This window comes from Labeo rohita, chromosome 7 (genome assembly GCF_022985175.1).
Source record: "Labeo rohita strain BAU-BD-2019 chromosome 7, IGBB_LRoh.1.0, whole genome shotgun sequence".
NCBI lineage: Eukaryota > Metazoa > Chordata > Actinopteri > Cypriniformes > Cyprinidae > Labeo > Labeo rohita.
In genome coordinates, this window is record NC_066875.1 from 41696215 (window position 1) to 41721576 (window position 25362).

At 32.9% G+C, this 25362-nt stretch overlaps 1 protein-coding gene across 1 annotated transcript in view; it reads left to right on the forward strand.

Annotated features, from left to right (window-relative positions):
- The window catches only part of elp4 (elongator acetyltransferase complex subunit 4), a 79409-nt gene that overhangs the window by 33707 nt on the left and 20340 nt on the right, over nucleotides 1-25362 (forward strand). The window contains exons 8-9 of the mRNA XM_051113843.1: nucleotides 5239-5347; nucleotides 11586-11692. Of these exons, the coding sequence (XP_050969800.1) occupies nucleotides 5239-5347; nucleotides 11586-11692 (216 nt within the window). The remainder of the gene's footprint in view (nucleotides 1-5238; nucleotides 5348-11585; nucleotides 11693-25362) is intronic.

Below are 25362 nucleotides of genomic sequence, written 5' to 3' on the forward strand. Positions count from 1 at the left end.
TGTCCATGTTATAACTTATGTTTGCACAGGTAGAGGAGTTTGGGGTAAGATGAATCAATTGTCAATTTTCATCGTTTTTTTTTTTCTCATCTGAAAAAGGTTTTGATACCTGAATATATTGTTTGTGAGTTTGGGGTGGGAATTATAAACTGTAAATGACAAACCATATTATTATTAATATGCGCTATGTGCTTGAACCCCTTTAGTAATTGTTAGAATGGTCATGGATGAGCAATTTCCACGTAAAACTAATTGTGCAGACCAAACCATAAGTTGTAGAGACTTGCAACTTGGAGGGATGGTAGTATTCACACCGCCTACAACATGACCGAGGCTTGTCCCAATTGGCCTGACGGGGGCGCTACAGCGATCAAAAGTACGAAATCTCTTATAACTCCTAAACCGTCAGTCGCAGACATAAGTGTCTTATGTCGTTGGAATCGTTTGCTCATGCCGACAACGATCTGATTTGATTGTGGTGAAATTTTCAGGTATTTTGCATTTCTTGCAAAACATACTTTTGCAAACTAGTCCTAGGTTTTTGCCCGATTGGAACCAAACCAGTGCAGAAAGATTCTCTGGAGAGTGAATATCAATAATTATCAAAAAAAGTTTAACGTTTGAAAGGGGCAGGGCCACTTTTAGTAAAATGCCTATAACTCCTGAACGGAATGAGATATCTTCGCCAAACTCGTCACACTTATGTAAGAGCTAAAGGGAAAAAAAATGCGGAGATTGGCCACTTGGTGATGCTTTACGAGGGGAAAAAACATAAAAATGGCTATAACTAGGTAACCATTTGTCCTATCAACATAAAAATTGCTGTGCACGGTCTTGGTCCAAAGTGCCAGAAGTGTCTTTGGAGACATTTGTGTATCTCAAAAAACATGGCCGCCACTTGCCGATGAAGTTTGAGCACAGAACGAAACTCTGTGTGCCTGTTTGACTCATAGCCCCAAAGGTCTGTGAGAAATTTGAAAGAAATCACCCACTGGGGGGCGGTGTTGCATTTTTTGAGGGCGTAAATGATTGTACATTGCACGGTTTTCCACACGTACACGCGATATTCGTATCATATGATAGACCTCCTCGTTCTGAACAACTTTGCCTCTAGAACCACTGCTGTCAATCAAACCATTTTTAAATGATTGAGAAGATGTGGAAAACCTACTTTTGCAAATTAGTCGGTTTTTCGCTTAGTCTGGAAAAAACACTGCAGTGCAATTCTCTGGACTCTGTAGGTCAATAATTATCAAAAACATGTTGAAATTTACCTTTTGGGAAGCTATAACGGGGTCCTTTAGGAAAGAGGCCTGTCCAAATATACCCAGAAGCCTGTAAAGCACATGCAACAAGTGTTCTTAAAAAGCATGCAAAGTTTCAGGGAGATGGACCACAGCTGGCACTACAACAGTCATAAATGTTATAAAAAAGACATCATAGTTCTATGGTAAATCACCTGGATTTGACAAAAATGTTTTTTAATAATTGATATAGGTGGTTACAGGCTTGTTAAATAATATGTAACGTCTTTTTCCTGATGTGCTGAAATATCTAAAGCGCTTGAACTCCGGTAATCGCTGCTTGCAGCTATATTTATTATTAATATTAATATTATTATTGCAGTTTCTTTTAATAAATTACACACTTTACCTTTTAAAAAGTACAATGTAGCCGTCGGCGGTGTCCCGAGTTCGAATCCCGCCTCGTGGACCTTTCCCGATCCCACCCCCCCTCTCTCTCTCCCTCTTACTTACTGTCTCATCTCCACTGTCCTGTCAAGGAAAAATGGAAAAAGGCCCCCCCAAAAAATACAATGTGGCCTTTGTATATTCCGTCATATTCCAAAATTACCGTCATTTATTATGCAAGATTTTTTTTTTTTTGGTTTTAAAATAATGAAAATTCCACTTCAATGGAAACCTCAAAAACCTCAAAAGGAGAGATGTTTTTAATGTACAGTAATATTACTAGCATACTGTAGGAGGAATCAAGATTATTGCTTTAACTACTAAACTTGGGGTCAGCTTTTACAGCTGTTGTGTTAATCTTCCATTATTGTCATTAGCACCTCATCTGAAGTCCATAAGATGTGACTTGTAATGAAAAGTCCTCTTATGTATTTTTAATCTCGGCAGGAAAGGGCCGAGCATTGAAAGCCTCCTCTGACAAGATTAAAGCCATAGTCCATCTGAATCTTTAATCAGTCTCTGCTCAAATAGCCATAGTCCGCTACCACACACACCTACAGGTACAGCCACTGTCGGGTCAGGACCCTAGAGACCCAGTCTATCAGCCTGAAGAATGACAGCTTCAGAGACTGAAAGAAAGTTAAAGGAAGAGCTATTTTTTAAAATATATTTTCCGAATGTAGCTAAATCAAAGATGTGTTCTCATTTTTATTATTTTATTGCATAGCATTGTTTTGCATTGCATTGCATTGCAATGGCCAAAAACATCCTTCAGGAAATTTAACCAGTTCAGCTACACACAGTGGGAACATGGCAATTATAAATAGCACAAGCTGTAAATTTAAAACTGTGTCTCTTGCACTAACTTTCGTTTACCTGTCTGTTTTAATAAACACCATCCTGGACTTGAGCCTTTCAATATGTTGGCTCAACTGTTGTAGTTGCGTTTTTGGTTGTTTTGTTTACTTGCATTGGTGTGATGGTGTTGAGTTAATGGCAGATGTCACTAACACAGTTGCTTGGGTTAAATTTTTCATGCTAGATTTGGGAAAAGGGTCAAGGCTGCATACACGAACACGCATGCTCTCAAAATCTGCTGTAGATGAGAGGAAGGAAAGAAAAGAGAAAGGAGGAAGGAAAAAAAGAAAGGACACGGATGCATGAAAACTGCATTAGGCCTCGTCAGCTGCTACAGAGAGGGAGCGTATGAAATATTCACGAGTGGCGTAGAGATGAATTTTTCACAACGGCCTTATCCCTCTGTCTTTCTTTGGAGTGCTCCCTACTTTCTATAGAGACTCTGTATTTGTTTTTTGCCAGAAGGAGGCGCTCTCAACAGATTTTAGTGTGTGTTTGTGCATTTTTGCTCTTTGATACTTTGAAACTGGCTTAGTTTCTCATCAGTTTTGGCCTGAGTGTCTTTGCAGTTGTTGATTGTGTTTGTTCAGGTTTACCCATGAACCTGAGCTTTATATCAGTAAGGTCAAGGTCACAGGTTTTCATGACTTCTTTTCCAATTCCTTTTGTGTTTATTAAATATTTCAGCCCATTTCTACCACATTTTAATCTGTTTAGCAGAATTACACCAAATGTTTCCCATTAAAATCATCACCCAAAATGCATTACGAGTCAGTCCAAAACAGGCCGTTTCATTGTTAAACACCAGATATTTTTGGAATGAGACTTCTTTTCGCTGACTCGGATGGAGACGGGATCTTTGGATCTTTCTCCGAGTTGATGTGGCTTTATGCTTACATTCGTCCAGATTTGTGCCGTATGGTAACACTGCATGAGTCGTGCGATCAGAGAAAGAGAGACGGACAGATTTGGAGAGCATGTGTTTGAGGGAATCAAAGCACTCAATGTGTTTGAACAGCAGACGTATGTTCTGCTCTAAACTGATGGATTTAATGTTACACGACGCAACCAAAGGCAGCAGTTTACACAGGAGCCTTTATGTAGTACAGCTGATATCCTTACCAAAGACAATCTGATAATGCCAATTTGGATGCCTTGATTGATGCAAGTGCTTATATAAAATGTTAAAACATAATTGTGATGCATTGAACAGTATATTGATTGGTAGTTGGTACTTACTTGCACAAGTCAAAAGAGTGCACCTTTTTTTGGACAACAGACTTTTTCAATTGTACCTCAAATGGGCATCAGTGATACCTTAAATGCGAACAATCCTCTGCTAATGCTTATAAGTATTAAATCTTTATTCCATGGTATTTATGAAAGACTGTTTCGGCCACTGAATAAAAATACTGTAAAAACCTTTTCTCTCACAATTCTTTTTCTGTCAAAATTGCATAATACAAACTCGCAATTCTGACTTTTTTTGTTAGAATTGTGAAAAATAAACTCGCAATTCTAAGAAATGAAATCAAAATTGCGAAACTTGTAATTGTGAGTTATAAAGTCAGAGAATTGCAAGATAAAAACTCGCAATTCTGACATTTTTCTTGTAAATGCGAGTTTGTATCTCGCAATTCTGGCTTTTTTCTCAAAATTGTAAGATATAAACTCGCAATTGGGAGTTATAAAGTCCAGATTTGAGGGGGAAAAAGGCATGATATGTTCTGAATTTATTTTATTTTTTTATTTTATTTTGTTTTGAATGGTGGACAATAAAAAAAAATATATATATATATATAAAAAAATAAACAACAAATAAACAAATAAAGCATTAATAAATGCTGTCTATTCTCTATAATATAATAGAAATATAATAAATAAATACTATATAGATATATTTAAAAACTAAAACTAATGTAAATGACAAAAACACACAACAAAATTGGCAAAAAATACAAAAAAGTACAAAAAAAAATCTTACATAAAATATTAACAAAAACTATGATACCAATTATACTAAAATACCAGTGCTAAAATTTGTTAATTAAAACTAAATTTATTTCAAATCTGATTATTATTATATAAAACTATAAATATAAAGTAATATAAATATTAGATGAAATTGAAACATACAAACCTATTAGATAAAAATTTAATTGTAAGATATAAACTCGCAATTGTGAGTTATAAAGTCAGGAAAAAAGACATATGTTCTGAACAATTCTGATTTTATTTTTCAGAATTGCAAGAAATAATTCTGAGTTTATAACTGGCAATTGCGAGTTTGTATCACGCAGTTCTGAGAATTGTGAGATAAAAAGTTGCAATTACCTTTTTTTTTTTTTTTTTTTTTTCTTTTTTTTGCTTCCATAGTTATTGGTAAAATGGGTACAGGTTTTTTTTTTTTTTAGGTGCTGATAACTTGGGTAGTTTAAGTTCTTTAAGTTCATGCTTTGCTGTAAGACTGTAAATTTATTCTCTGAAATACTCTGCTCCAGATAATGATGACCTAATTCAGCTCTCACAGCAAAAGACGTATAACCCCTGCTTGTTAGGAGGGGTTTAATTAGCAAGAGACGCTCTCAGCATTGCTCTAGATGTTCCTGCATTTGCTTGTACACTTCTGTCATGTATTTCCTGTCTCTCTCATCCATTCCCACTCTCTCTTCCTGTCTCACCCTCTCAGAACAGAGCCGTAATGGGACGAATAATCAGACTGAGTGACACAGCCATCGCTTTGGAATCATTCAGAGGCTCGGAGAAGGAGGCCAACCCACTTTACAAAGACTATCACGGTGAGAAGAAACATACATGCAAGAGTTCAAATACACTAGCAAAAAAAACACAAAAGCCTAAATATTAAACCTTTGCTTCCAACTCATTGTGCACCACTTGATATCTAAAATATGCTATCAGATTTAGAATTTAATTTTTAATTTATTTATTTATTTATTTTTAATGACAGGCAATAAAGCATTAAAAAATTGAAATATATAAAAGTAAACAACAAATAAACAAATAAAACATGAATAAGTACTATATATACTATATACTATAATAAAAATAATAAATAAATACTATATAGATATATTTAAAAAAAAAAAAAAAAAAAAAAAAAAAACATACACTCAAACCAAAATTTATTCAGGCACCTTCAACATTTCTGACATTCTAACATCACAGTTTATTTGCTATAGTTTGGAAAATTGTAATACAATATGACAAGAACTTAGAGTTTAACTGTGTCAGAACAAATTCATCATGATAATGTCAGATAAATTTGATAGAAAGGTATGTAACAAAACATGGTCAGGTCAAAGTGTCAAAGCAGGTTTTTGGTCTCAAATTTGTATCATTTTTACTGGTAGTCCACTGTATGAAGAATTTTTGGGTATAATATGTCAGAGTTTACTTTATTTTGCTATCCTCACTTACATAAATAAAAAATATCAAAAATTATATCTGGTGTCTTAATAATGTTTGGTTTGATTATAAATGACAAAAACAAACAATAAAATTACCAAAACTTTAAATTTAAATCAAAGTGAAAACAGAAACTATTTTTTTTTTTAAAATCTAATTCAGTATATTAACAAAAACTGTAATATCAATGACACTAAAACACCAGTGCTGTAATTAACTAAAACTAAATTTATTTTAAATAAAGCTGAAAAAATATATATAATATATAAATATAAACGTAAAAAAAAAATACAAGCTTATATAGTCAATAAAACCACATAAAAAAATAGAAATTAGAAATGTTAAAATAAAAGTAAAATAAGTACTAAAATTACTCAAATTAAAGCAAAATAGAATGCTAAAAAATAATAATAAAAAGGTCAAAAGCACATAACAAATAAATGTGTGTGTGTATATATATATATATATATATATATATATATAACAAATATATATATGTATATATATATATATATATATATATGTGTGTGTGTATGTATATATGTATATATATGTGTATGTATATATGTATATATATGTGTATGTATATATGTATATATATATGTGTGTGTATGTAATATATATGTGTATATGTATGTATGTGTATATATATATACATTGAGAAAATTCAGTTCTTAACAATGCATATTACTAATCAAAAATTGAGTTGATATATTTTAATATATTTACAATAGGAAATTTACAAAATGTCTTCATGGAACATGATCTTCACTTATTTATCCTTTTTTTGGCATAAAAAAAAATCGATAATTTTGACCTATACAATGTATTTTTGGCTATTGCTACAAATATACCTTTGCGACTTAAGACTGGTTTTGTGGTCCACGGTCATATATAAGTAATACATAAATAACACTGTCAGCATAGCAACACCCTGACAACTATACACAAAAGCATTTTACACAGACAAACACCCATCAAATTTTCTTCAGAAAATTTATTTTCAAAAGATGTTTCATTGGTCCCTCGTCTTATTCATGCCTTTTGCATCATCCTATCTTTCTGACTCTCTCTCTCATATATACACACACACACATACACACAGTAAAGTGCATTAGTAGAGAGGGGCAGGCAGGGTGGACCTCTCTCTAGCTGTCAGCTCGTGTTAGTGTGGCCGTGTTCAATCAGACGTGCTCCTTGGCAGACAGGCCAGGGGGAGATTCAGCTGCCACGGCAAACATCCACACACACACACACACGCACACACAGAGAGAGATCCCCTCCGCCCCATCACAAGCACCCAGCACAGCCCTCAGGGGCCGCAGAGTTGCAGAATCAATATTTTCATACTGGCTAAAACCTCTCTGTGGCCAGACTGCAGATGAGGAAGATGTTTTGGGCTCACGCTCTTTCTGTTTCTGTCCTTTTTTCCTCTCATTCTGCCTCTTTATATTCTCCCTTGTTTTCATCTCTTCATGTTGCATGCTTTATCTTTTCATCTCTTTTGTGTCCGTCTTTCTGTAAAGGTCAGTTTGTTTACAGTTCTCTCTCCTCGTTTCCGCCCCCTGCCCTGTTTCTTTCTTGCTCTCATTTGCTGTGTGTGTACATAATGGCCAAAGGGGGTGTGGTTTACAAACACTAATGACCTCAGAGGATTTATTTATTTTATTATTAATAATTTATTTATTAAGGTGCTTATTAGCTAATGATTTCATACATTAGTTGTTTTATTTATTTATTTTATGTCATTTATATGTGATATTATTTTAGTATTTATTGTTATTTATGTTCATGTCAAAAAATTCTTTAAGATGCCTATGAGTGTTTATTTATTTATTTTTTATGTTGATTTTTTTTTTATTTTAATGTTAGTTTATAATGTTATTTGTTCATGTAATTAATTTGTTTATTAAGGTGCTTATCAGATGTTTATGAACAAATTATGTGATAATTATTTTAATTTCATACATTAGTACATTTATGTGTTTATTTATTTTGTAATGTCATTTTATGATGTGATGTTATTATTTTAATATTTACTGTTATTGTATAATGTTATTTTTACTTTCTAATTTCTTTATGCCTATCATCTTTTCTTTCTTTATTTATTTATTTATTTATTTACTTACTTACTTACTTACTTACTTACTTACTTACTTACTTACTTACTTACTTGTTTGTTTGTTTGTTTGTTTGTTTGTTTGTTTGTTTGTTTGTTTGTTTGCTTTGTTTATGTAGATTTTTTTTTTTTTTATATATTTATAATGTTAAGTATGTTATTTATGTCCGTGTAATTTAATTTCTTTATTAAGGTGCTTATCAGATGTTTATGAACACATATGATAATTTTTTAATTTCATACATTTAGTACTTTTATTTTTTTAAGTTTTTTTATTTATTTTTTTTGTCATTTTACGATGTGATGTTGTTATTATTATTTTAATATTTACTGTTATGTTATTTATGTTCATGTGATTTATTTATTAAGGTGCTTATCAGATGTTTATGAACAATTTAGATTTAGAACAGTTTATGATTGCAGTTTCATATGTTTTTAATTTATTTATAAAGCCATTTTATGATGTGATGTTATTGTTATTTTAATATTTATTGTCATTTTATCATTTTAAAATAATTTATTTATTTTAGTATTTAGTTATTTAGTTTTTTTATTAGATTGTTATTTTTTATATTTGTTTTAGAATGTTTTTGTTCATGTAATTAATTTCTTTATTAAGTTGTGTATCAGATATTTATGAACAAATTAGACACTAATGATTTCATTTTCATGAGTTAGTTTTCTTCATGTATGCTTGTATTTATGTATTTATTAATGTATTTATTTATTTAAAATGTGTATTTTAAAATTAAGGTCAGATACATTGTCAAAGTGTTGTTTTTTTATTATTTATAATATTACAAAAAACTATTAGGTCACTCACTTTTGTCAGTGTTATTAATATAGTTTAGGTAGTTCTTTGACATAATGCTTTTTTCGGTGTACAGTAATAATTCAGCAATACATTTGCTTAAACATTCATTGTTGGATGTTAGAACAACATTCAACAGTTTTAGGTTTATCAGATGTTTATAAACAAATAAAATCATTTACATTTCATGAATTAGTTCTTTTAAAGAATTTTTAATGACATCTTTTTAAACAAAATTTGCCTGTGACTTAGCTCTTTTTAAGATTTATCAGATGTTTGCAAACAAATAAGATGTTAATGATATTAATTTTATCCAAGATGTATGTGAATTAACTATTTTTAAAATGTTTGTAAACAGATATCCAAATGTAATGTAGTCTCAACAATGCATGTATCCTTAATTTTTTATGAAGCATTTAAAAAAAAAAAGTTACATTTTTAAATTTTTAAATTGAAAAAAAAAAAAGTGTTTAAAGAGCTATTGTTAGCTCTAGCTATTGATTTTTACCTTGTTTTGTGAATTAATGCTTTGCCATAAGGTCTTATAGACAATAGTGAATGTGAAGATGTACATGAGGCCACTCTTTCTTTTCTGTGGTGCGTCCACTGCACAAAGCATGTTGGGAGTCCTGTCACAGCGAATCAACTCGAGCGGAATCAACCTAGCGCACGGGTCCCTTTACAAGCGGGGCCTTTACACACACACACACACTTGCACACATACACACATGCTCTTTCCATCCTCTCATCCCCCTCATCCTGGTCTTCAGCGCTTCCTTTTAATGTCATATTTCTACTGGCCGCATAACTGAGAGAGAAAAAAAACGGAGATAGGAATTAAAGAGAGATAGAGGGCGAAAAAGCTTTCTCTCTTCCCAACATGCCCCTGTGCCGACTGACCTTGTTTTACCCCCATCCTCCCCTCACCTCTCTTGCTTGCTCTCCCTCCCACCAACCTATTTCTCTTCTCCCTCCGCTGCACTTCTTCTCTCGTATGTTTTGGTTTCTGCCCATTGGTGCAGCTAATAAAATAATGGTTGATACAATGCTATAGTGGCCAGTTTGAAAGGTGATAGCTACATGTGCCCACAGTAAAACTCAGCAGACAATGAAAAACCACAGTCTGTTTAAATGGGTAACAGGCCAAAAAAAGCCTAGGGAAAATATTTGCTACAGAACTTGTTTAATTAGCCTGTGTAATATTGTGAATATTGTCAAAAAGGTCAAAAATGCCACAGGTTTTTGAGACAACATGTATTTTAAATGCAATTTCAGGGGGGTGGGTCAGTAAGTTTTCCTATTAAAAAAAAAAGAAAAAAAAAGCAAGAAATAAATCCATTTGTTTAGCAAGGATGCATTAATTTGATCAAAAGTGAAAAACATATTGTTACAAAAGATGAACATATTCACAGAAAAAAAAAAAATTATGGCTTCTAAAAAAAAAAAAACTAAGCAGAACTACTGCTTTTAACAATGAAAATAATAAATGTTTTTTGAGCAGCAAATAAGCATATTAAACTGATTCCTAAAGGATCATGTGACACTCAAGACTGGAGTAATGATGCTGAAAATTCAGCTTTGCAGCACAGGAATAAATTACATTTTAAAATGTATTCAAATAGAAAACGCTTATTTTAAATTGTAATAATATTTTATAATTTTACTGTATTTTAGATCAAATCAGCGTAGTCTTGATGAGCATAAGAGACTTCTTTTAGCCTGTGTAATATTGTGAATAGTCAAAAATGTCTTATTTAAATGTAACGCCACAGGTTTTTGAGACAACATGTATTTTAAATGCAATTTCAGTCAAAAAAAAAGTGTATAAAAACTTAATTATGTTTGAAATGTAGTGTCATACAACCTTTAAAATGAAATTTTAGGTTTATTTTTTAAAAAAAGTTTTGGGGTCAGTAAGTTTTCCTATTTATTTATTTATTTTTATTTTATTTTTTTTTTAAAAGAAAGAAATGCTTTTATTTAGCAAGGATGCATTAATTTGGTCAAAAGTGAAAGACATATTGTTACAAAAGATGAACTTCATATTCTCAGAAGAAAAATGTATTATGGTTTCTGAAAAAACTAAACAGAACAATTGCTTTCAACAGTGATAATAAGAAATGTTTCTTGAGCAGCAAATCAGCATATTAAACTGATTCCTAAAGGATCATGTGACACTCAAGACTGGAGTAATGATGCTAAAAATTCAGCTTTGCATCACAGGAATAAATTACATTTTAAAATGTATTCAAATAGAAAATGCTTATTTTAAATTGTAATAATATTTCATACAACCTGAAAAAATGAAATTTTAGGTTTATTTAAAAAAAAAAAGATTTGGGGTCAGTAAGTTTTCCTTTTAAAAAAAAAAAACATAAATAAATACTTTTATTTAGCAAGGATGCATTAATTTGATCAAAAGTGAAAGACATATTGTTACAAAAGATAATATTATAATATTAATATTATAATAATATTTCATTATTTTACTGTATTTTAGATCAAATCAGCATAGTCTTGGTGAGCGTATAAGAGACTTCTTTCAAAAACATTTTTAAAAACTTAAAGTTAAAAATGAACTTTTGAAGTCTATACTAAACAATATATATAATATATACGTATTTCCAGCACATTTATACAGTGATATGATTTGCTTTTAATGTCTTCTGTGTTTTTTCAGGTCTCCTGCATGTTCGTCAGTTGCCCCGTCTGAACTGTTTGTCGTGTGAGGTACCCGATACAAAAGACTTGGCCTTCAAACTCAAGAGAAAGCAGTTTACAATTGAGGTGAGTTCACAGTACAGTTGTGTCCTTTCCAGGGCTCTACACTGCAACTATTTCAGTCGCATTTGAAAACTACTGCATGCGACTATGGAAAAAAATATTTAGGAGCACTAGTGTGACTGACCCGATCAGCATATTTGTGTTTGCACTGAGGGGATCTTCAAAGGTTTTTGCGTGTTTTTACAGTGTTGAGTAATGTATTACAGACATATCTTACGAATCCTTTCATAAACTAAGTGTAGATGGGGTATAAATAAGTGATTCATTTTGCAGAGTAGAGAGCTTCGTTGATTATAATAGAACTGTGTGAGATTGTGATGAACTAAGATGAGTGACAGCTTTTAATCATTATTAAGGCAGTTTGTAAATGTGATATTGATTTGATACAACAGTTAAATAAACAAGAAGTTAATATTAAGTGACTTACATTGTCTGACTATAACAGTATTGCCTGATTTTGCTCCATTTCGCCAACGAAAATAGTTTGAAGCAAAGTCACAGCTGAGCCACTGCACTCCATTCAAACCAGGGTTGCCAGGTTTTCACAACAAAACCCGTCCAGTTGCTACTAAAAACTAGCCCAATCACATTTCAAGGGGGTTCCCCCAGTAAATATCTCATTCCTGGGGTAAAATACACATTTTTAGCAGGGTTTCCCTAGTACAGTTCGTATTCCAGGTGCTATATATAAAATTATTGGGGTCGCTTCAACCTGCGGCAACAGTGTTAAAGTAGCCCAATTCCACGGCAGTACCGCAGACTTGGCAACACTGATTCAAACACAGCATGTTTGGTTTATGAATGAACGTGGTTTTTAAACATATCTTATGAGTCAATGAATCAATTACCCATTCATAAAGACAGTCAATTGCTTCCTTCCTGAATGAATCAGCCGTTCGAACAAATCAATTGAACGAATGATTCAGTGATAAAATCAAGTGACTTTCCACGAGCTACTGGCAGTTTTAGTTTCATTTTAAAGTATCTTTTCAGTTATTTAAATCATTTAATATTTCTATATTCAAAATTTTATATTTAAAACATTAATCTCAACATGAATATATTATTTTAATTGCACTCATGCCACCTCTGAGCCTCATTAAACATCTAAAAACACACTTACAGCCACTTTTGTGTTCTTCTGTGCCACCTCTATAAGTACAAATTAGTTTTGTTAATACTGATTTCATTTGATTAGCAACTTATTCTTCTTATTCTACTTGTTCTTATTCTGTTACTTTATTTAGACATTTTAAAAAGCTTACAAACTTTTTAATAAAAATAAAAGATAACACTTTTAATAAAGTTAGAAGAATGCCATTACAAAGGCAAAAACTAAATTCCTCTATAAATCACTTTAAGAAGTCAAATATTCACTTTGTAATGGGAAGGCTATTTTTTTTTAATCAAATATTTTGATTGTTGATTTAAGGGTGCTCCTGAAATTTTTGACTGTGCTCTTAATTTTTTTTAAAGATATGAGCACAAGTGCTCCTAAAAAAAAGTAAGCACAGAGCACTGTGCTCTCAAATGTTTCCTTTTAATAATGTTCTCTTCAGTCTTTTCCTCTTGCAAGCACATATTGCAAGCTGGAGAACAGCAAGAGTAGGACATTTTAGGTGCTAAATTTACTCATTTTAATAGCTAATTTTATTTTCATCCCCCCATGTCTCTCGAACCACTGCTCATATTAGGAGGTCATGATTATGAATTGATGTCCACATTAGTTGTGCTTCACTAGTTCCTGTTTATCTTTCTGAGCTATTGAGTGTCAAATTGAATGGTTGAAATTATTGATTTTAGACTGGACATGTTACACCTCTCTACAGAATAACTTCAAAAACTTGAAACTCTTCTTTCTGTCTCATAAATATAATTTAAGTCTCATAAATACAAGAGTCTTTAATGTGTAACTAACTATACCTGGAGTATTCAGACAGGTCTGAGCTGAACTTGTTTGTTTGTTTGCTATATTCACTTGAGGAAATGTGCTCAGGTAAATACATTGTTGTAAAAATAACTGATATCTGTTAAAACCTAGGAATGTCTGTTAGTAAAACTCAAAATAGCTGAAAGGAATATTAATACTGTCCCTCTTTGAAAGGTTTTGTGTTGTGTGTAGGGTCCAAAATTATTTTTTTGCTACAGGTGAATTGTATGGGGCCACTAAAGTGGCTTTTGGGAAAGAAAAAAAGAGTGTACACTTGCAAGTCTCAAGAGTTTTGTGTGTGTGTGAAAATCACTTTAGGGTTTCAGTATAATTTAAAAAAATGTAAGACATTTTTATATATTTTTATATTTCTTTTACACCTTTTTTTATAATTTATTTTCTTATTTGAATATTTGTGTCCCTGTGACTGTAATAATTAAGCTTTTTTGTTGATGGGTTAAAGCTAGATATTTGTTGATGAAAATTATATTGAGTTAATTCTGGTATCATGTTGATAATTTTTTAACTAGTACTGGTTTTCTTGAGGTTAAACTTTCTTTAGTTCATCATAAATTATTGTGCGTTTATTTTCAGTTTCAAGAAATGTTTTCAATGTAGGTTTCTTTTGGTGCTTGGCGAGTGTTCATTTTATGTTGAATGTTTACTACCATTACAAGCCCTTTAGTACACACACACACTCACACACACAATCCACTTCCAGCCAATGAGTGCCTGTCCATCAAGTGGAGACAAATGAAAGGGCCCAGGCTCTTACTGAAGCCCCATCATTGGCCCCTAATTAAGTTATCAGTGGTGAAGCTGTTAATAGTTAATCAGGAAGTGTATTGTCTCCGAAGGACCAGCAGGCTTTGTCTTTAAACGCTCTCTAAGGCAGAGACCTCTCATCCACTCCTCACTAGATTTATAGGGTCAATAAAAGTCAAGGTGGTTTCCCTCAATGGCTGTTTAATGAGCCGACCGCTTTGAGTTTGTGGTGGGGCTCAAATGTAAGTTTGTGTCGTAGCAGCGCAGAAGAATTTTTGTGTCTTTTTGTGCAGCGTAATGTAACATCTTTTCATCTGATCCTTCAATATATCCCCTTAAAGGTCAGTATAATAGTTTGTAAATCTGGCTGAAACATGGCGCGGCATTAGCAACACCAAGGTCATGGGCTTGGTTCCTTAGAAATGCATGAGCTCATAAAATGTGTAGCTTGAAAGCAATGCAAGTTGCTTGTGTCTGCCAAATGCATAAATGCAATAACATAAAAGCAAAATATGAATAGAGTAAAATGGTTTAAAAGGTCCCTGATTCCTCAAACTAAAGCAATGAGGAATAATATTTTTGGACAAAAAATGCTTCAGCAAAAATGTTAATACGTGAAATGTTAAATTAATCAAAAAAAAGAAGAAGAAAAGAAAACATAGGACTTCACCTTGTGCTATATGTTAAAAAGAAATTTCATATTTTAGTTGTGACTCTGGACCTCAAGACCAGTCATAAGTAGCACAGTAATATGCATTGCTAAAAACTTTGGACATTTTTAAAAATTTGTACAACTTTAAAGGCGATTTTCTCAATATTTAGTTTTTTCAAATAACAGTATCTTGGCCAAATATTGTCCTATCCTAACAAACCATACATCAATTGAAAGCTTATTTATTCAGCTTTCAGGTATAGCACAAGGTAAAATCTTTAATGAGTGTAAAGTTTAAAAGAACAGTATTTATTACATAGAACATTATATAGAATAGTCTGTCAATATAATATTTATGTTCATATTTGTTACAGTATGTAGAATTTGTAGCAGTGTAAAGACTTTATTGTCACTTTTGAGCTTTTAATATCTCCTTGCCAAATGAAAGTATTAATTATAAAAAAAAAAATTTAAAGGTGGTGTAATTGTTAATCCTAAACGGTATAGATGTAAATATATAGTTCTTAATGCAATTATAAATATCCGAAGTACTGTATATGCTGATGATACGCCTTGTATTCAAGGTAATTTATTAATTTATGCGTTCACTGAGAATCATACCCATAACATTGTCGCTGAACACTATATTTTATTTCACAAATGTGACACTGGATCACAAAACCAGTCGCAAGTAGCACAGGTATATTTGTAGCAATAGCCTACAATGCATTGTATGGGTCAAAATTATAAAATTTTCTTTTATGCTAAAATCATTAGGATATTAAGTAAAGATCATGTCCCATGAAGATATTTTGTAAATTTCCTACCGTAAATATATCAAACTTTTTTTTTATTAGTGATATGCATTGCTAAGAACTTTGATTGGACAACTTTAAAAGCAATTTTCTCAATATTTTAATTTTTTTGCACCCTCAGATTCCAAATTTTCAAATAGTTGTATCTCAGCCAAATATTGTCCTAACAAAACACATTAATGGAAAGCTTATTTATTCAGCTTTCAGATGATATATAAATCTCAGTTGCAACACATTGACCCTTATGACTGGTTTTGTGGTCCAGGGTCACAAATGTATATGGAAACAATTTTTAATACAATCACTCAATTCAGATGAATTCAAATGAGATCATATGAGAATGTGTTCTTAATTGGAACTCCCACTGTGTCAGGTGTGATGACATCACAATAAAATGTGGCGAATTAGAATATAAGAAAAAAAAAAGAGATGAAAAGATAATCAGTGAAAGGAAATGGTGTCTTGTATTCATGAGGTGTTTTCCTCATTCGATCTTACCATCCCAATCTAGCCAATCACCTACAGACCGGCCTTTGCTAAATAGTGTTACACCAACACCTTTGTCACGCACACGAACAAATGTGCCGTGTGGAGTTTATACTGGCTGAAAAGAAATTCACGTCATAGAGTTTCCCCTGCGGGGCTGAAGGTAGCGTGCGTTCGCTTTAACCGCATGCCTCGATCAAAATTCTGTCCTTGTTTTGTGATCATATTTGTGATGCAGACTAGATGGGAATGTTTTACAGTAAGCCACCAATTGTTTATGTGTGTTTACATCATCTCAGCAGCCAGAATCAAGTACATTATACTTTAAAAAGTTTGTATCATAAAGAATCATCTCTTAATGGACTTTCAGAGCTCAGATCCTCTGAACTGACATGAATTATGATTTTAGCATGTACAAGTGGAGTAAATAGTATTATATGACCATTTTAACACATTTTTCTTTCCAGCATTGCTCTTTCTAGCCAGGCTATCATTCCAACCTGCCTTCGCACAAAGAAAAAATCTATCTTCGCCTTCCCTTTAAGATGAGTCAGTGTGAATCAGAGGTCTGATCTGTGTTCAGTGATTGTGTTTGAAAGGTGATTGGCAGGCCAAGTGTGTGTCAGTCAGGTCGCTCAGAGTGCACACGTCAATCAGAGATCAGCCACGTCACGGTAACGACCACAGAATGATGAGTTTTCACACATAGAAACAATGCAGGACATGTGAAAACTGCAAAATTAAAACACTAGGTTGAATCACACCTAACTTACATGAAACTATTGTAGCTGTTCTCGTATTTGATATTATTAAAAGCCAACTTACTGAAATCTGACTTAAACTTACAGTTGTTATTATTATTATTATTATTATTATTATTATTATTATTATTATCTCAGTAGCCAAGCCTAGCAACTAGAATCATGCTAGTAACTTGCTAGTCATGTTAGAAACATGCTTTCAACATCCTAACATACTAGTGACATGCTAATCCTGTTAAAAACATGCTAGCAACTTGCTAGTAACGTGCTAATCATGCTAGAAACGTGTTAAACATGCTAACAACATGCTAATCATGTTGAAAAACATTAGTAACATGCAAATCATGCTAGATACATGTTAACAAACTGTTAATCATGCTAGAAACATGCTAGCAAATTGCTAATCATGTTAGAAACATGCTAGCAACTTACTAGTCATGCTATAAATATGCTAGCAACATACTAGCAGCTTGTTAATGTAACAAGTTGCTAATCAAGCTAGAAACATGTTAGAAACATGCTAGCAATATGCTAACAACATGCTAACAACTTGCAAATCATGTTAGAAACATGCTAGCAACATGATAATCATGTAAGCAAAATGCTAGTTACATGGTAATCATGCCAGAAACAGACCAGCAACATGCTAGTAACTTGTTAATCAAGCTAGAAACATGCTAGCAACATGCTAGTAACATGCTAATCATGTTAGAATCATGTTAGCAAAATGCTAGTAACTTGCAAATGATGCTAACAACATGCTATCTAATCTATCTAATCTTTAAAACTACTTCAGACTGAAAACCTTCAAACTTCTAGCTTTTAAAACTTTTTAAACTTCCTGTTTTAGCTTTATCAAGCCAACTTCAAAGCTTGTCTTGACAAACTTTATGTAGTTTTATTATTATTATTATTATTATTATTATTATTACCCTGATACATTTTATTTTATTTTGTTTTGTTTTGTTTTGTTTTTTGTTTTGTTTTGTTTTGTTTTAGAATTTTGTTTTTTTGCACCATACAGTAAAAGAAGAACAGGCTGGAATCTAATCAATAGAAGAAGCTAAAGTCTGTCTTCTATTTGTTTAACATTTTCATTTGTCAAACTTTTTGAGTGAATCCTGCATTCCGACTCCCGATTGGAAATACAGCCGAGCATGAATTATGAGTTTTTAGCTAATATTCTGCCTGTCTGTTGAAGCGAGTTGCTGTGCTGTAATGTAATTAATGCAGGCTGGGCCTACATGCTGTCACTCAGCTACCCAGAGGAGCATTTGGCTGCTTGTCTTTGACTGACTGGTAAAGTTCAGTTGGCGGTTGATGAGCAGTCAATTGCCCAGAATGCCCTGCGGTCAGAATTAACCTCTGTCCCTGTTCCGGCAGGTATAAAGAGAGAGGGGTTATGAGGAAAAGCACGATTAGCAAACACTCACGCATACGCATACATGTCAGTTGAACGCTCGACAACTAGTGAGGTGATCAACTGAGGATTGAGACAGGAATGTAAGAGCTATGTGATTAAACTGTACTTACCCTAGCGTGACCTCTAACCCAAACTTGAGCCAAATACCCCTTGAGGGAGTTGGGGATTCTGGAGGTGAGGTCAGATGATCTTCAACCCTGGATTTAGGTAAAATTAGCCGTGGCTTATGGAGGTGCAACCTTGAAAGCTCAGGATTGGATTGAGTATTAGTAGATGCAATACATGCATTTATTTATTTTTTTTATTTATTTTTTTTTTTGTACTGGTTGAACCATCAAGGTTTTGGTTATTTTACCAGTTGAGGACATATTTAAGACTTGTGTGGGCATATTTATGGTGATATGTCAGAATATTGGTTTTATAATTCTCATAACCACACAAGCATTCCTTTAGTAATTGTTTTTTTGTTGTCCCATCTTAGTTTTGAAGGTTCTGCTCCTGCGGCAAGATCTTGATTGATTGGTTGTGTCTGGGCCAGCCTGATCTGTTTAGGTCTTGTTGGTTGGGCCTTGCTGCAATGATCCAACTAGGCCCTATCCCAAATCGCACCCTAAACCCTTGCGGTCTTCCTCTGAGCCCGCACTTTCGTGACACAATGCTGCTTTAACTGTCAGGTAGAAGTCTGCCGCTGAGCTTGCCCCAGTGCTGGCTCAACAGAAGTGCGTGTCGAGGGTGCATATTGGCTGCAAAGAGGGTGCTCGCAAGCTAAAAATGAAAAATGGGAAACCCTATGGTCTCATGGACTTAACTGACACACATTCACGGCAGCCATTGTAACCTGCGTTTTTTGCTCAGTGACATCCTTCAGGTCCCACAAATTCTTTGGTTTTTCAGCATTTTTGTGTATTTGAACCCTTTCCAACAATGACTTCATGATTTTGAGATCTATCTTTTTACACTGAGGACAACTGAGGGACTCATATGCAGCTATTACAGAAGGTTCAAATGCTCACTGATGCTCCAGAAGGAAAAATTACTGTATGCATTAAGAGCCAGGGGGTGAAAACTTTTGAACAAAATAAAGATGTTTACATTTTTCTTGTTTTGCCTAAATATCATATTTTCTCGTTTAGTATTGCCCTTCAGAAGCTACATAAGATGTTTCCCAGAGGACAAAATAAATCAAATTTACCCTGATCTTTTTTACCCCCAGGCTCTTCATGCATTGTTTCCTTCTGAAGCATCAGTGAGCATTTAAACCTTTTGCAATAGTTGTCCTCAGTGAGCAGGCAGTTTAACTGTTCAGAACCAACAAGGGACTCATGAACTGCGAAAAAAAAAAAAAAAAAAAAAAAAAAAAAACACAGCTGTGGGTAATTCAGGTAACAACACAGTATTAAGAATCAAGTGTGTGTAAACTTTTGAATGGGGTCATTTTTATATATTCAACTATTATTTTCTCTTGTGGGCTAAAATGTCTTTAATGTCAAATATCTTATTCAGGTCAGTACTTAAAAAACTAACATGCATTTTGTATGATCCCTCTTATTTTGGTAAAATAATTCACATTTTGCAGATTCTACAAGGTGTATGTAAACTTTTGACCTCAGCTATATACAGTATATAATAGGTAATTGTAATAGGTGATTAAATATGTAGGTTAATTTGAGTAATTTATTGTTATATAAATTGATTTACAATACTGTTCAAAGGTTTTGATTTTTTGTTCAAATTAATACATTTATTCAGCACAAATGTGTTTGATCAGAAATGTGACATTAAATGATTTTTCATTTATTGCAAAAAAAATATTTTAAATAAATGCTGTTCTTTTGAACTTTCAATTCATCAGATAACCAAAAATAGTGTCATGGTTTCCACAAAAATATTAAGCAGCATAGCTGCTTTGATAATAATGAGAAATGTTTGTTGAGAAATAACTTAGCATATAAAAAAATATTTCTGAAGGATCATGTGACACTGAGGACTGGAGTAATGATGTTAATAACTCAGCTTTGCATTACAGAAATAAATTATGTAAAATGAATTAAGTTTTTTTAAATTGTAATATTGTTTCACAATATTCCTGTTTTTACTGTGAATTTAATCAGCCTTAGTAAGCATAAAAGACATCTTTCAGAGAGATTTAAAAATCATACAGAATATTACTATTGTAATTTATAATTGTAAATAAACTAAATAGGGAGTTAAAAATAAGTCACATTGGAGTTGTTGATTGTAAATTGTGAATCATTCTTTAAGAATGTTTCTGTACACGCTTTTCTGTGCAGCTAGTTTTGGGCTGTCTAGTGATTGTCTGCACAGGCTCCATCCTGAGTGCAACACTGTAAATCAGATGAATATCTATAATTCATTTGACTGTATCTACAGTGGCCCACACACTAAGTGTCGGCCCTTGACGTTCAACCAGACACTACATGTCCAGTGTGCAATCTAATATTAATACACTTCCTCAACCCAAACACGCTGAAAGATTTCAAAGAGACTCCAAGCTCACCTGAATCTGACGGTTAGCTTGTAGGTAAAAATTATTGTGTTTTTCAGTGTTGCACTTTCCCCCAAATGCCAAAGGTTAAGAGGGAGGTAAAAAACTTGTGTGTTTCTTAGTCATGTACCTTCTGGTACTGAGTAAAACTTCTGTTATGTTGCAGTTATTGTATCAAAATAAAGCAAAAATGCCCTTTTTTGCTTGCACTGCTTCACTTTAAATAGTGCCGACACCGTTTGAGCTAAACTTGCCATCATCAGCAAAGTCGGCCTCACCCCCACCTGGTCCACTGTCGGCCGGTTCAAAGGTGGAATTTTGATCCGGAGCAGAAGATGGTCGAGTAGAAGTCTTTGTCGGTTCTGGCACAACTGTTAAAAATAACTTTCCCACACTCTTGAAATGCTCCAAGGGCTTTTGCAGTACTTTCTTTCATCTGAAAGCCAGTTTCTGAACTCTGAGTAAAAATAGCTTTGTGCACCGTAAAGGTTAAAGGAGATTTTTTTAGGTGAGGGTTTTTGAGAATTGCAGTTGATTCTGCAAAGTTCTCTGTCACCTTATACTTAACACTTGATGATGACGCAGTATTTTTATGCAATGATTTGGATGTTGAAAAGAGAAATTATTGGGCTGCTTTAACCTCCCTGCTATTTGAATATGGATAGAGTTCTTTTAAAGGGTGCATAAAACCTTTAAACAGGCCGTCATTGAGTAACTGGCCATAAAAACTTGATGAATTTTATGACCATCTTTAACCCGACGCCTACAGCTGGCTGCTTTTCAATGGAACCTAAACAGATGACCGAGGTCACTGGAAATGCATATTAATGAGTTCTCAAATGCGCTTTAATGTAGATTAATAGATTATTCATGAGGCAAAATGGGAGGGTCCTGATCCATATTAAAGAATGTTTGAGACCAAAAAGCCCAGCCGTGTGTTGGCAGAGTTTTGTGACCCCAGCTTTGTGAACTGTGAGCCGAGCTGGGCTATTTCTGCTTTAGACAAACTTTCCCATCGTAGCTAATGAGGAGGAGTAATACTGAGTGACAGTGCTATTGGGACAGTATGGAGGTGGGGCTACAGTATGTCAGAGCCAATCACGTTTGAACTCACAAATTACATTCAAGCTCTGCTAAAGCCCACAACTTCAGAAACACAGTTTTGACTGTGAAGTTTTCATGATTAGAAAATGATTATTTTTAAAATTATTTGCTTGTTTCCCATCACAAATATTTCAAGATAAATGTAATTAATATAATATAATCCTGTATTAAAATTACATTTTTGTTATCGTTTTTATTTTTAGAAACATTTATTATTATTATTATTAACTTTCTTTTACTATCAGTGTTGAAAACCATTTTTCATATTTACTTTTTTGCTCACCAAGCCTGTGTTTATTTGATACAAAGTACAGCAAAAACAGTAAAAAAAACTGTAATATTTTTTGCTATTTAAATGAACTCTTTTCTGTTTTAATATATTTTAAAATGTAATTTATTCCTGCGATTTCAAAACTGAATTTTTTGTATCGTTTCTCCAGTCACATGATCTTTCAGAAATCATCCTAATATTCTGATTTGCTGCTAAAAAAACATGTATTACTACTACTACTACTACTACTACTACTACTATTATTATTATTATTATTATTATTATTATTATTATTATTATGTTGAAATCAGCTGGGTAGATTTTTTGGCCGGTTTCTTTGATGAATAGAACATTCAGAAGAACAGCATTTATCTGGAATAGAAATCTTTTGTAACATTATAAATGTCTTTATCATCGCTTTTAATTTAATGCACCCTTGCTAAATAAAATTATTCACTTCTATAATGCAATAATAACTTCTATGATGCTGAAAAATTAGCTTTGATCACAGGAATAAATTACATTTTTAAATATTTTCAAATAGAATGCAGTTATTTTAAATAGTAAAAATATTTCACAATATTACTGCTTTTACTGTATTTTGAATCAAATAAATGCAGGCCTGGTGAGCAGAAGAAACTAAGAAAAAAAAAAAGAAAAACTTTCTAATCAAAAAAAAAAGCTTTTGAATGGTAGCGGATAGATAGATTTACATTTATATTATGGTTAAACTTCAGTACTTTACTAAATTTAAGCAAATCAGTTCATTTTTCACCCTCAGTCACTCTGAATACCTCGACAACGAATTCATTTGTGCATTTCTGTATTGGTGTGCATTCCCTTTGGTAACAACTATTGAGATATAAGGTGTTTGCGTGCCAGGCTTTCCCATGAGGCAACTGCCATGTGGCAATTCAGAAGGGTAGGAGAGCAAGTTTTCCATCACACTTACATTTTATTGCCAAAAAATCCCCACCCACTTCCCCCAGCCTCCCCTGCTTCCTTGTATCGCGGCGGTGATGATGTTAATGACCAGTGACAGCTCACCTATCCCTGGCGTGCCTCCAGTTTGTCCCATCCCCCCTCACATGCACACTCCTGCAATCACGCTCGGTTGCTGTGAATTCTGCATTGTTCACATCCAGCGTTTATGTATATGTACACAGACATATGTATGCTTGTGTATTGGGATGATTAATTCTCTGTGACTTCTACATAATTAGAGAGAAGCTACCTAACAGGTGTTCATGACATAATTGATTATGCCAAACATGAACATCTTAAGTATGCGGTCCTTCTTGCATATTTTGTTTTTATTATTTCATGAGTTTAATTTGAAGTTTCTATTGAAGCATTAGATTGGAAATAAGGGTGTAATAGTTCAGATTTCTCATAGCTATGTTTGTATTTGATTTTGGGGTCAGAAGTTCAGATTGAGTGGGACATAAAGCCCTGGTTTCACAGACAAGGCTTAAGCCTAAACCTAGACTAAACTGTAAGTCTGAGCTGTTTCAACTAAAAGAAACTTGCACTGGCTGATCTTAAAATATTTAAGTGCGTTTGTTTTGTCTCAAGATACACACCAACACCATGTTTTTATCTTAGCATGTTTTTAAAAATGACTTAAATGTCCTAATTGAACTATGGCCTAATTGTGGTTTAGCCTAAGCCCTGTCTGTGAAACCAGGCCTATAAGTGCTAAAAGTAGGTTAATGTTTCATACGTTTCATAATTGCATGCTAGGGTTTAGACAGAGATCTTTTCATTTCTTCTTTCAATTTTCATGGTTTCTTTGTTGTATGAACTATTAGTTTTGTTGTATTCCCTGCTGTTCTCAAGCATGGACAGTCACTTAACTTGTTGACTTTTAGTGTCTATGGCAGAGTTAAAGGGGCTGAGATGTATTGGATGTCAAAGTATTTGCAGTGTGTCTTCTGGCTGCTCAAAGTGCTGGAGCATTTTCATAGTATTTACGGTGGGTGAGTATGTGTGTGTTTGTGTGTTGTGAAATGGAGGGTTGCGTGCTGGGCCAGTGTGAAACGGAGCACAAATGCGTGAGTCGGCATGAATATAAAAACAGCATTTGAGTCGTATCTGAGACGTACGTTTTTTTTTTTTTTTTTTTTTCTTTCTTTCTCTTTCTTTCTGCAAACTTATTTCTTTTCTCTGCCCCTCAACACATTCTGGTTGTACAATCATTTTCTTTTTTTTATTAATAATTTATGTCATTTTATTATTTATTAAAAATTGTTTAATAATTAAAATTACCATTATTATTTATATAAAAATAATAATACATTATATAATAAATTATATAAATTATAATAAATAAATTCAAAACATTTAGGATTTTGTCTAATCTCATTCCATTATCTGATATTTTTTTCTCTTTAAATATTTTTCATTATATTTACTTTTTACTTAGGCACAAGGGAATTCTCATGTCATTCTACTTTTTTATAAGAACTTTGGATTGAATATTTTATTTTAAAAATATTCATAGGCCAATATTTACACTTAAATATTTGAGTAGTGCTGGGCAACAATTAATCGCGATTAATCGCATCCAAAACAAAAGTTTTTGTGTACGTAATGTACGCGTGGTCACTGTGTATATTCATTATGTATATAAATACACACAAATGCATGTATATATTTAAGAAAAATATGTTATGTTTATATATTAAATATATTTAGATTATTATATATTATATTTTTTAAATGTATACATATAAATATATGTAAATATTTCAAGATAATATATAATGTATTTGTGTGTCTTTATATATACATAATAAATATACACAGTACACACACATATATTATATAAACAAACATGTTTTAATTTTAATTCAATTATAAATGGTTTAGTTATGAAAGTCTCCTCTTGCTAATCATCTGGGTTTTCTGCTTATTTTTACATCTTCTTTCAGTTGCCATTTTTATTACTCTTATTTGAT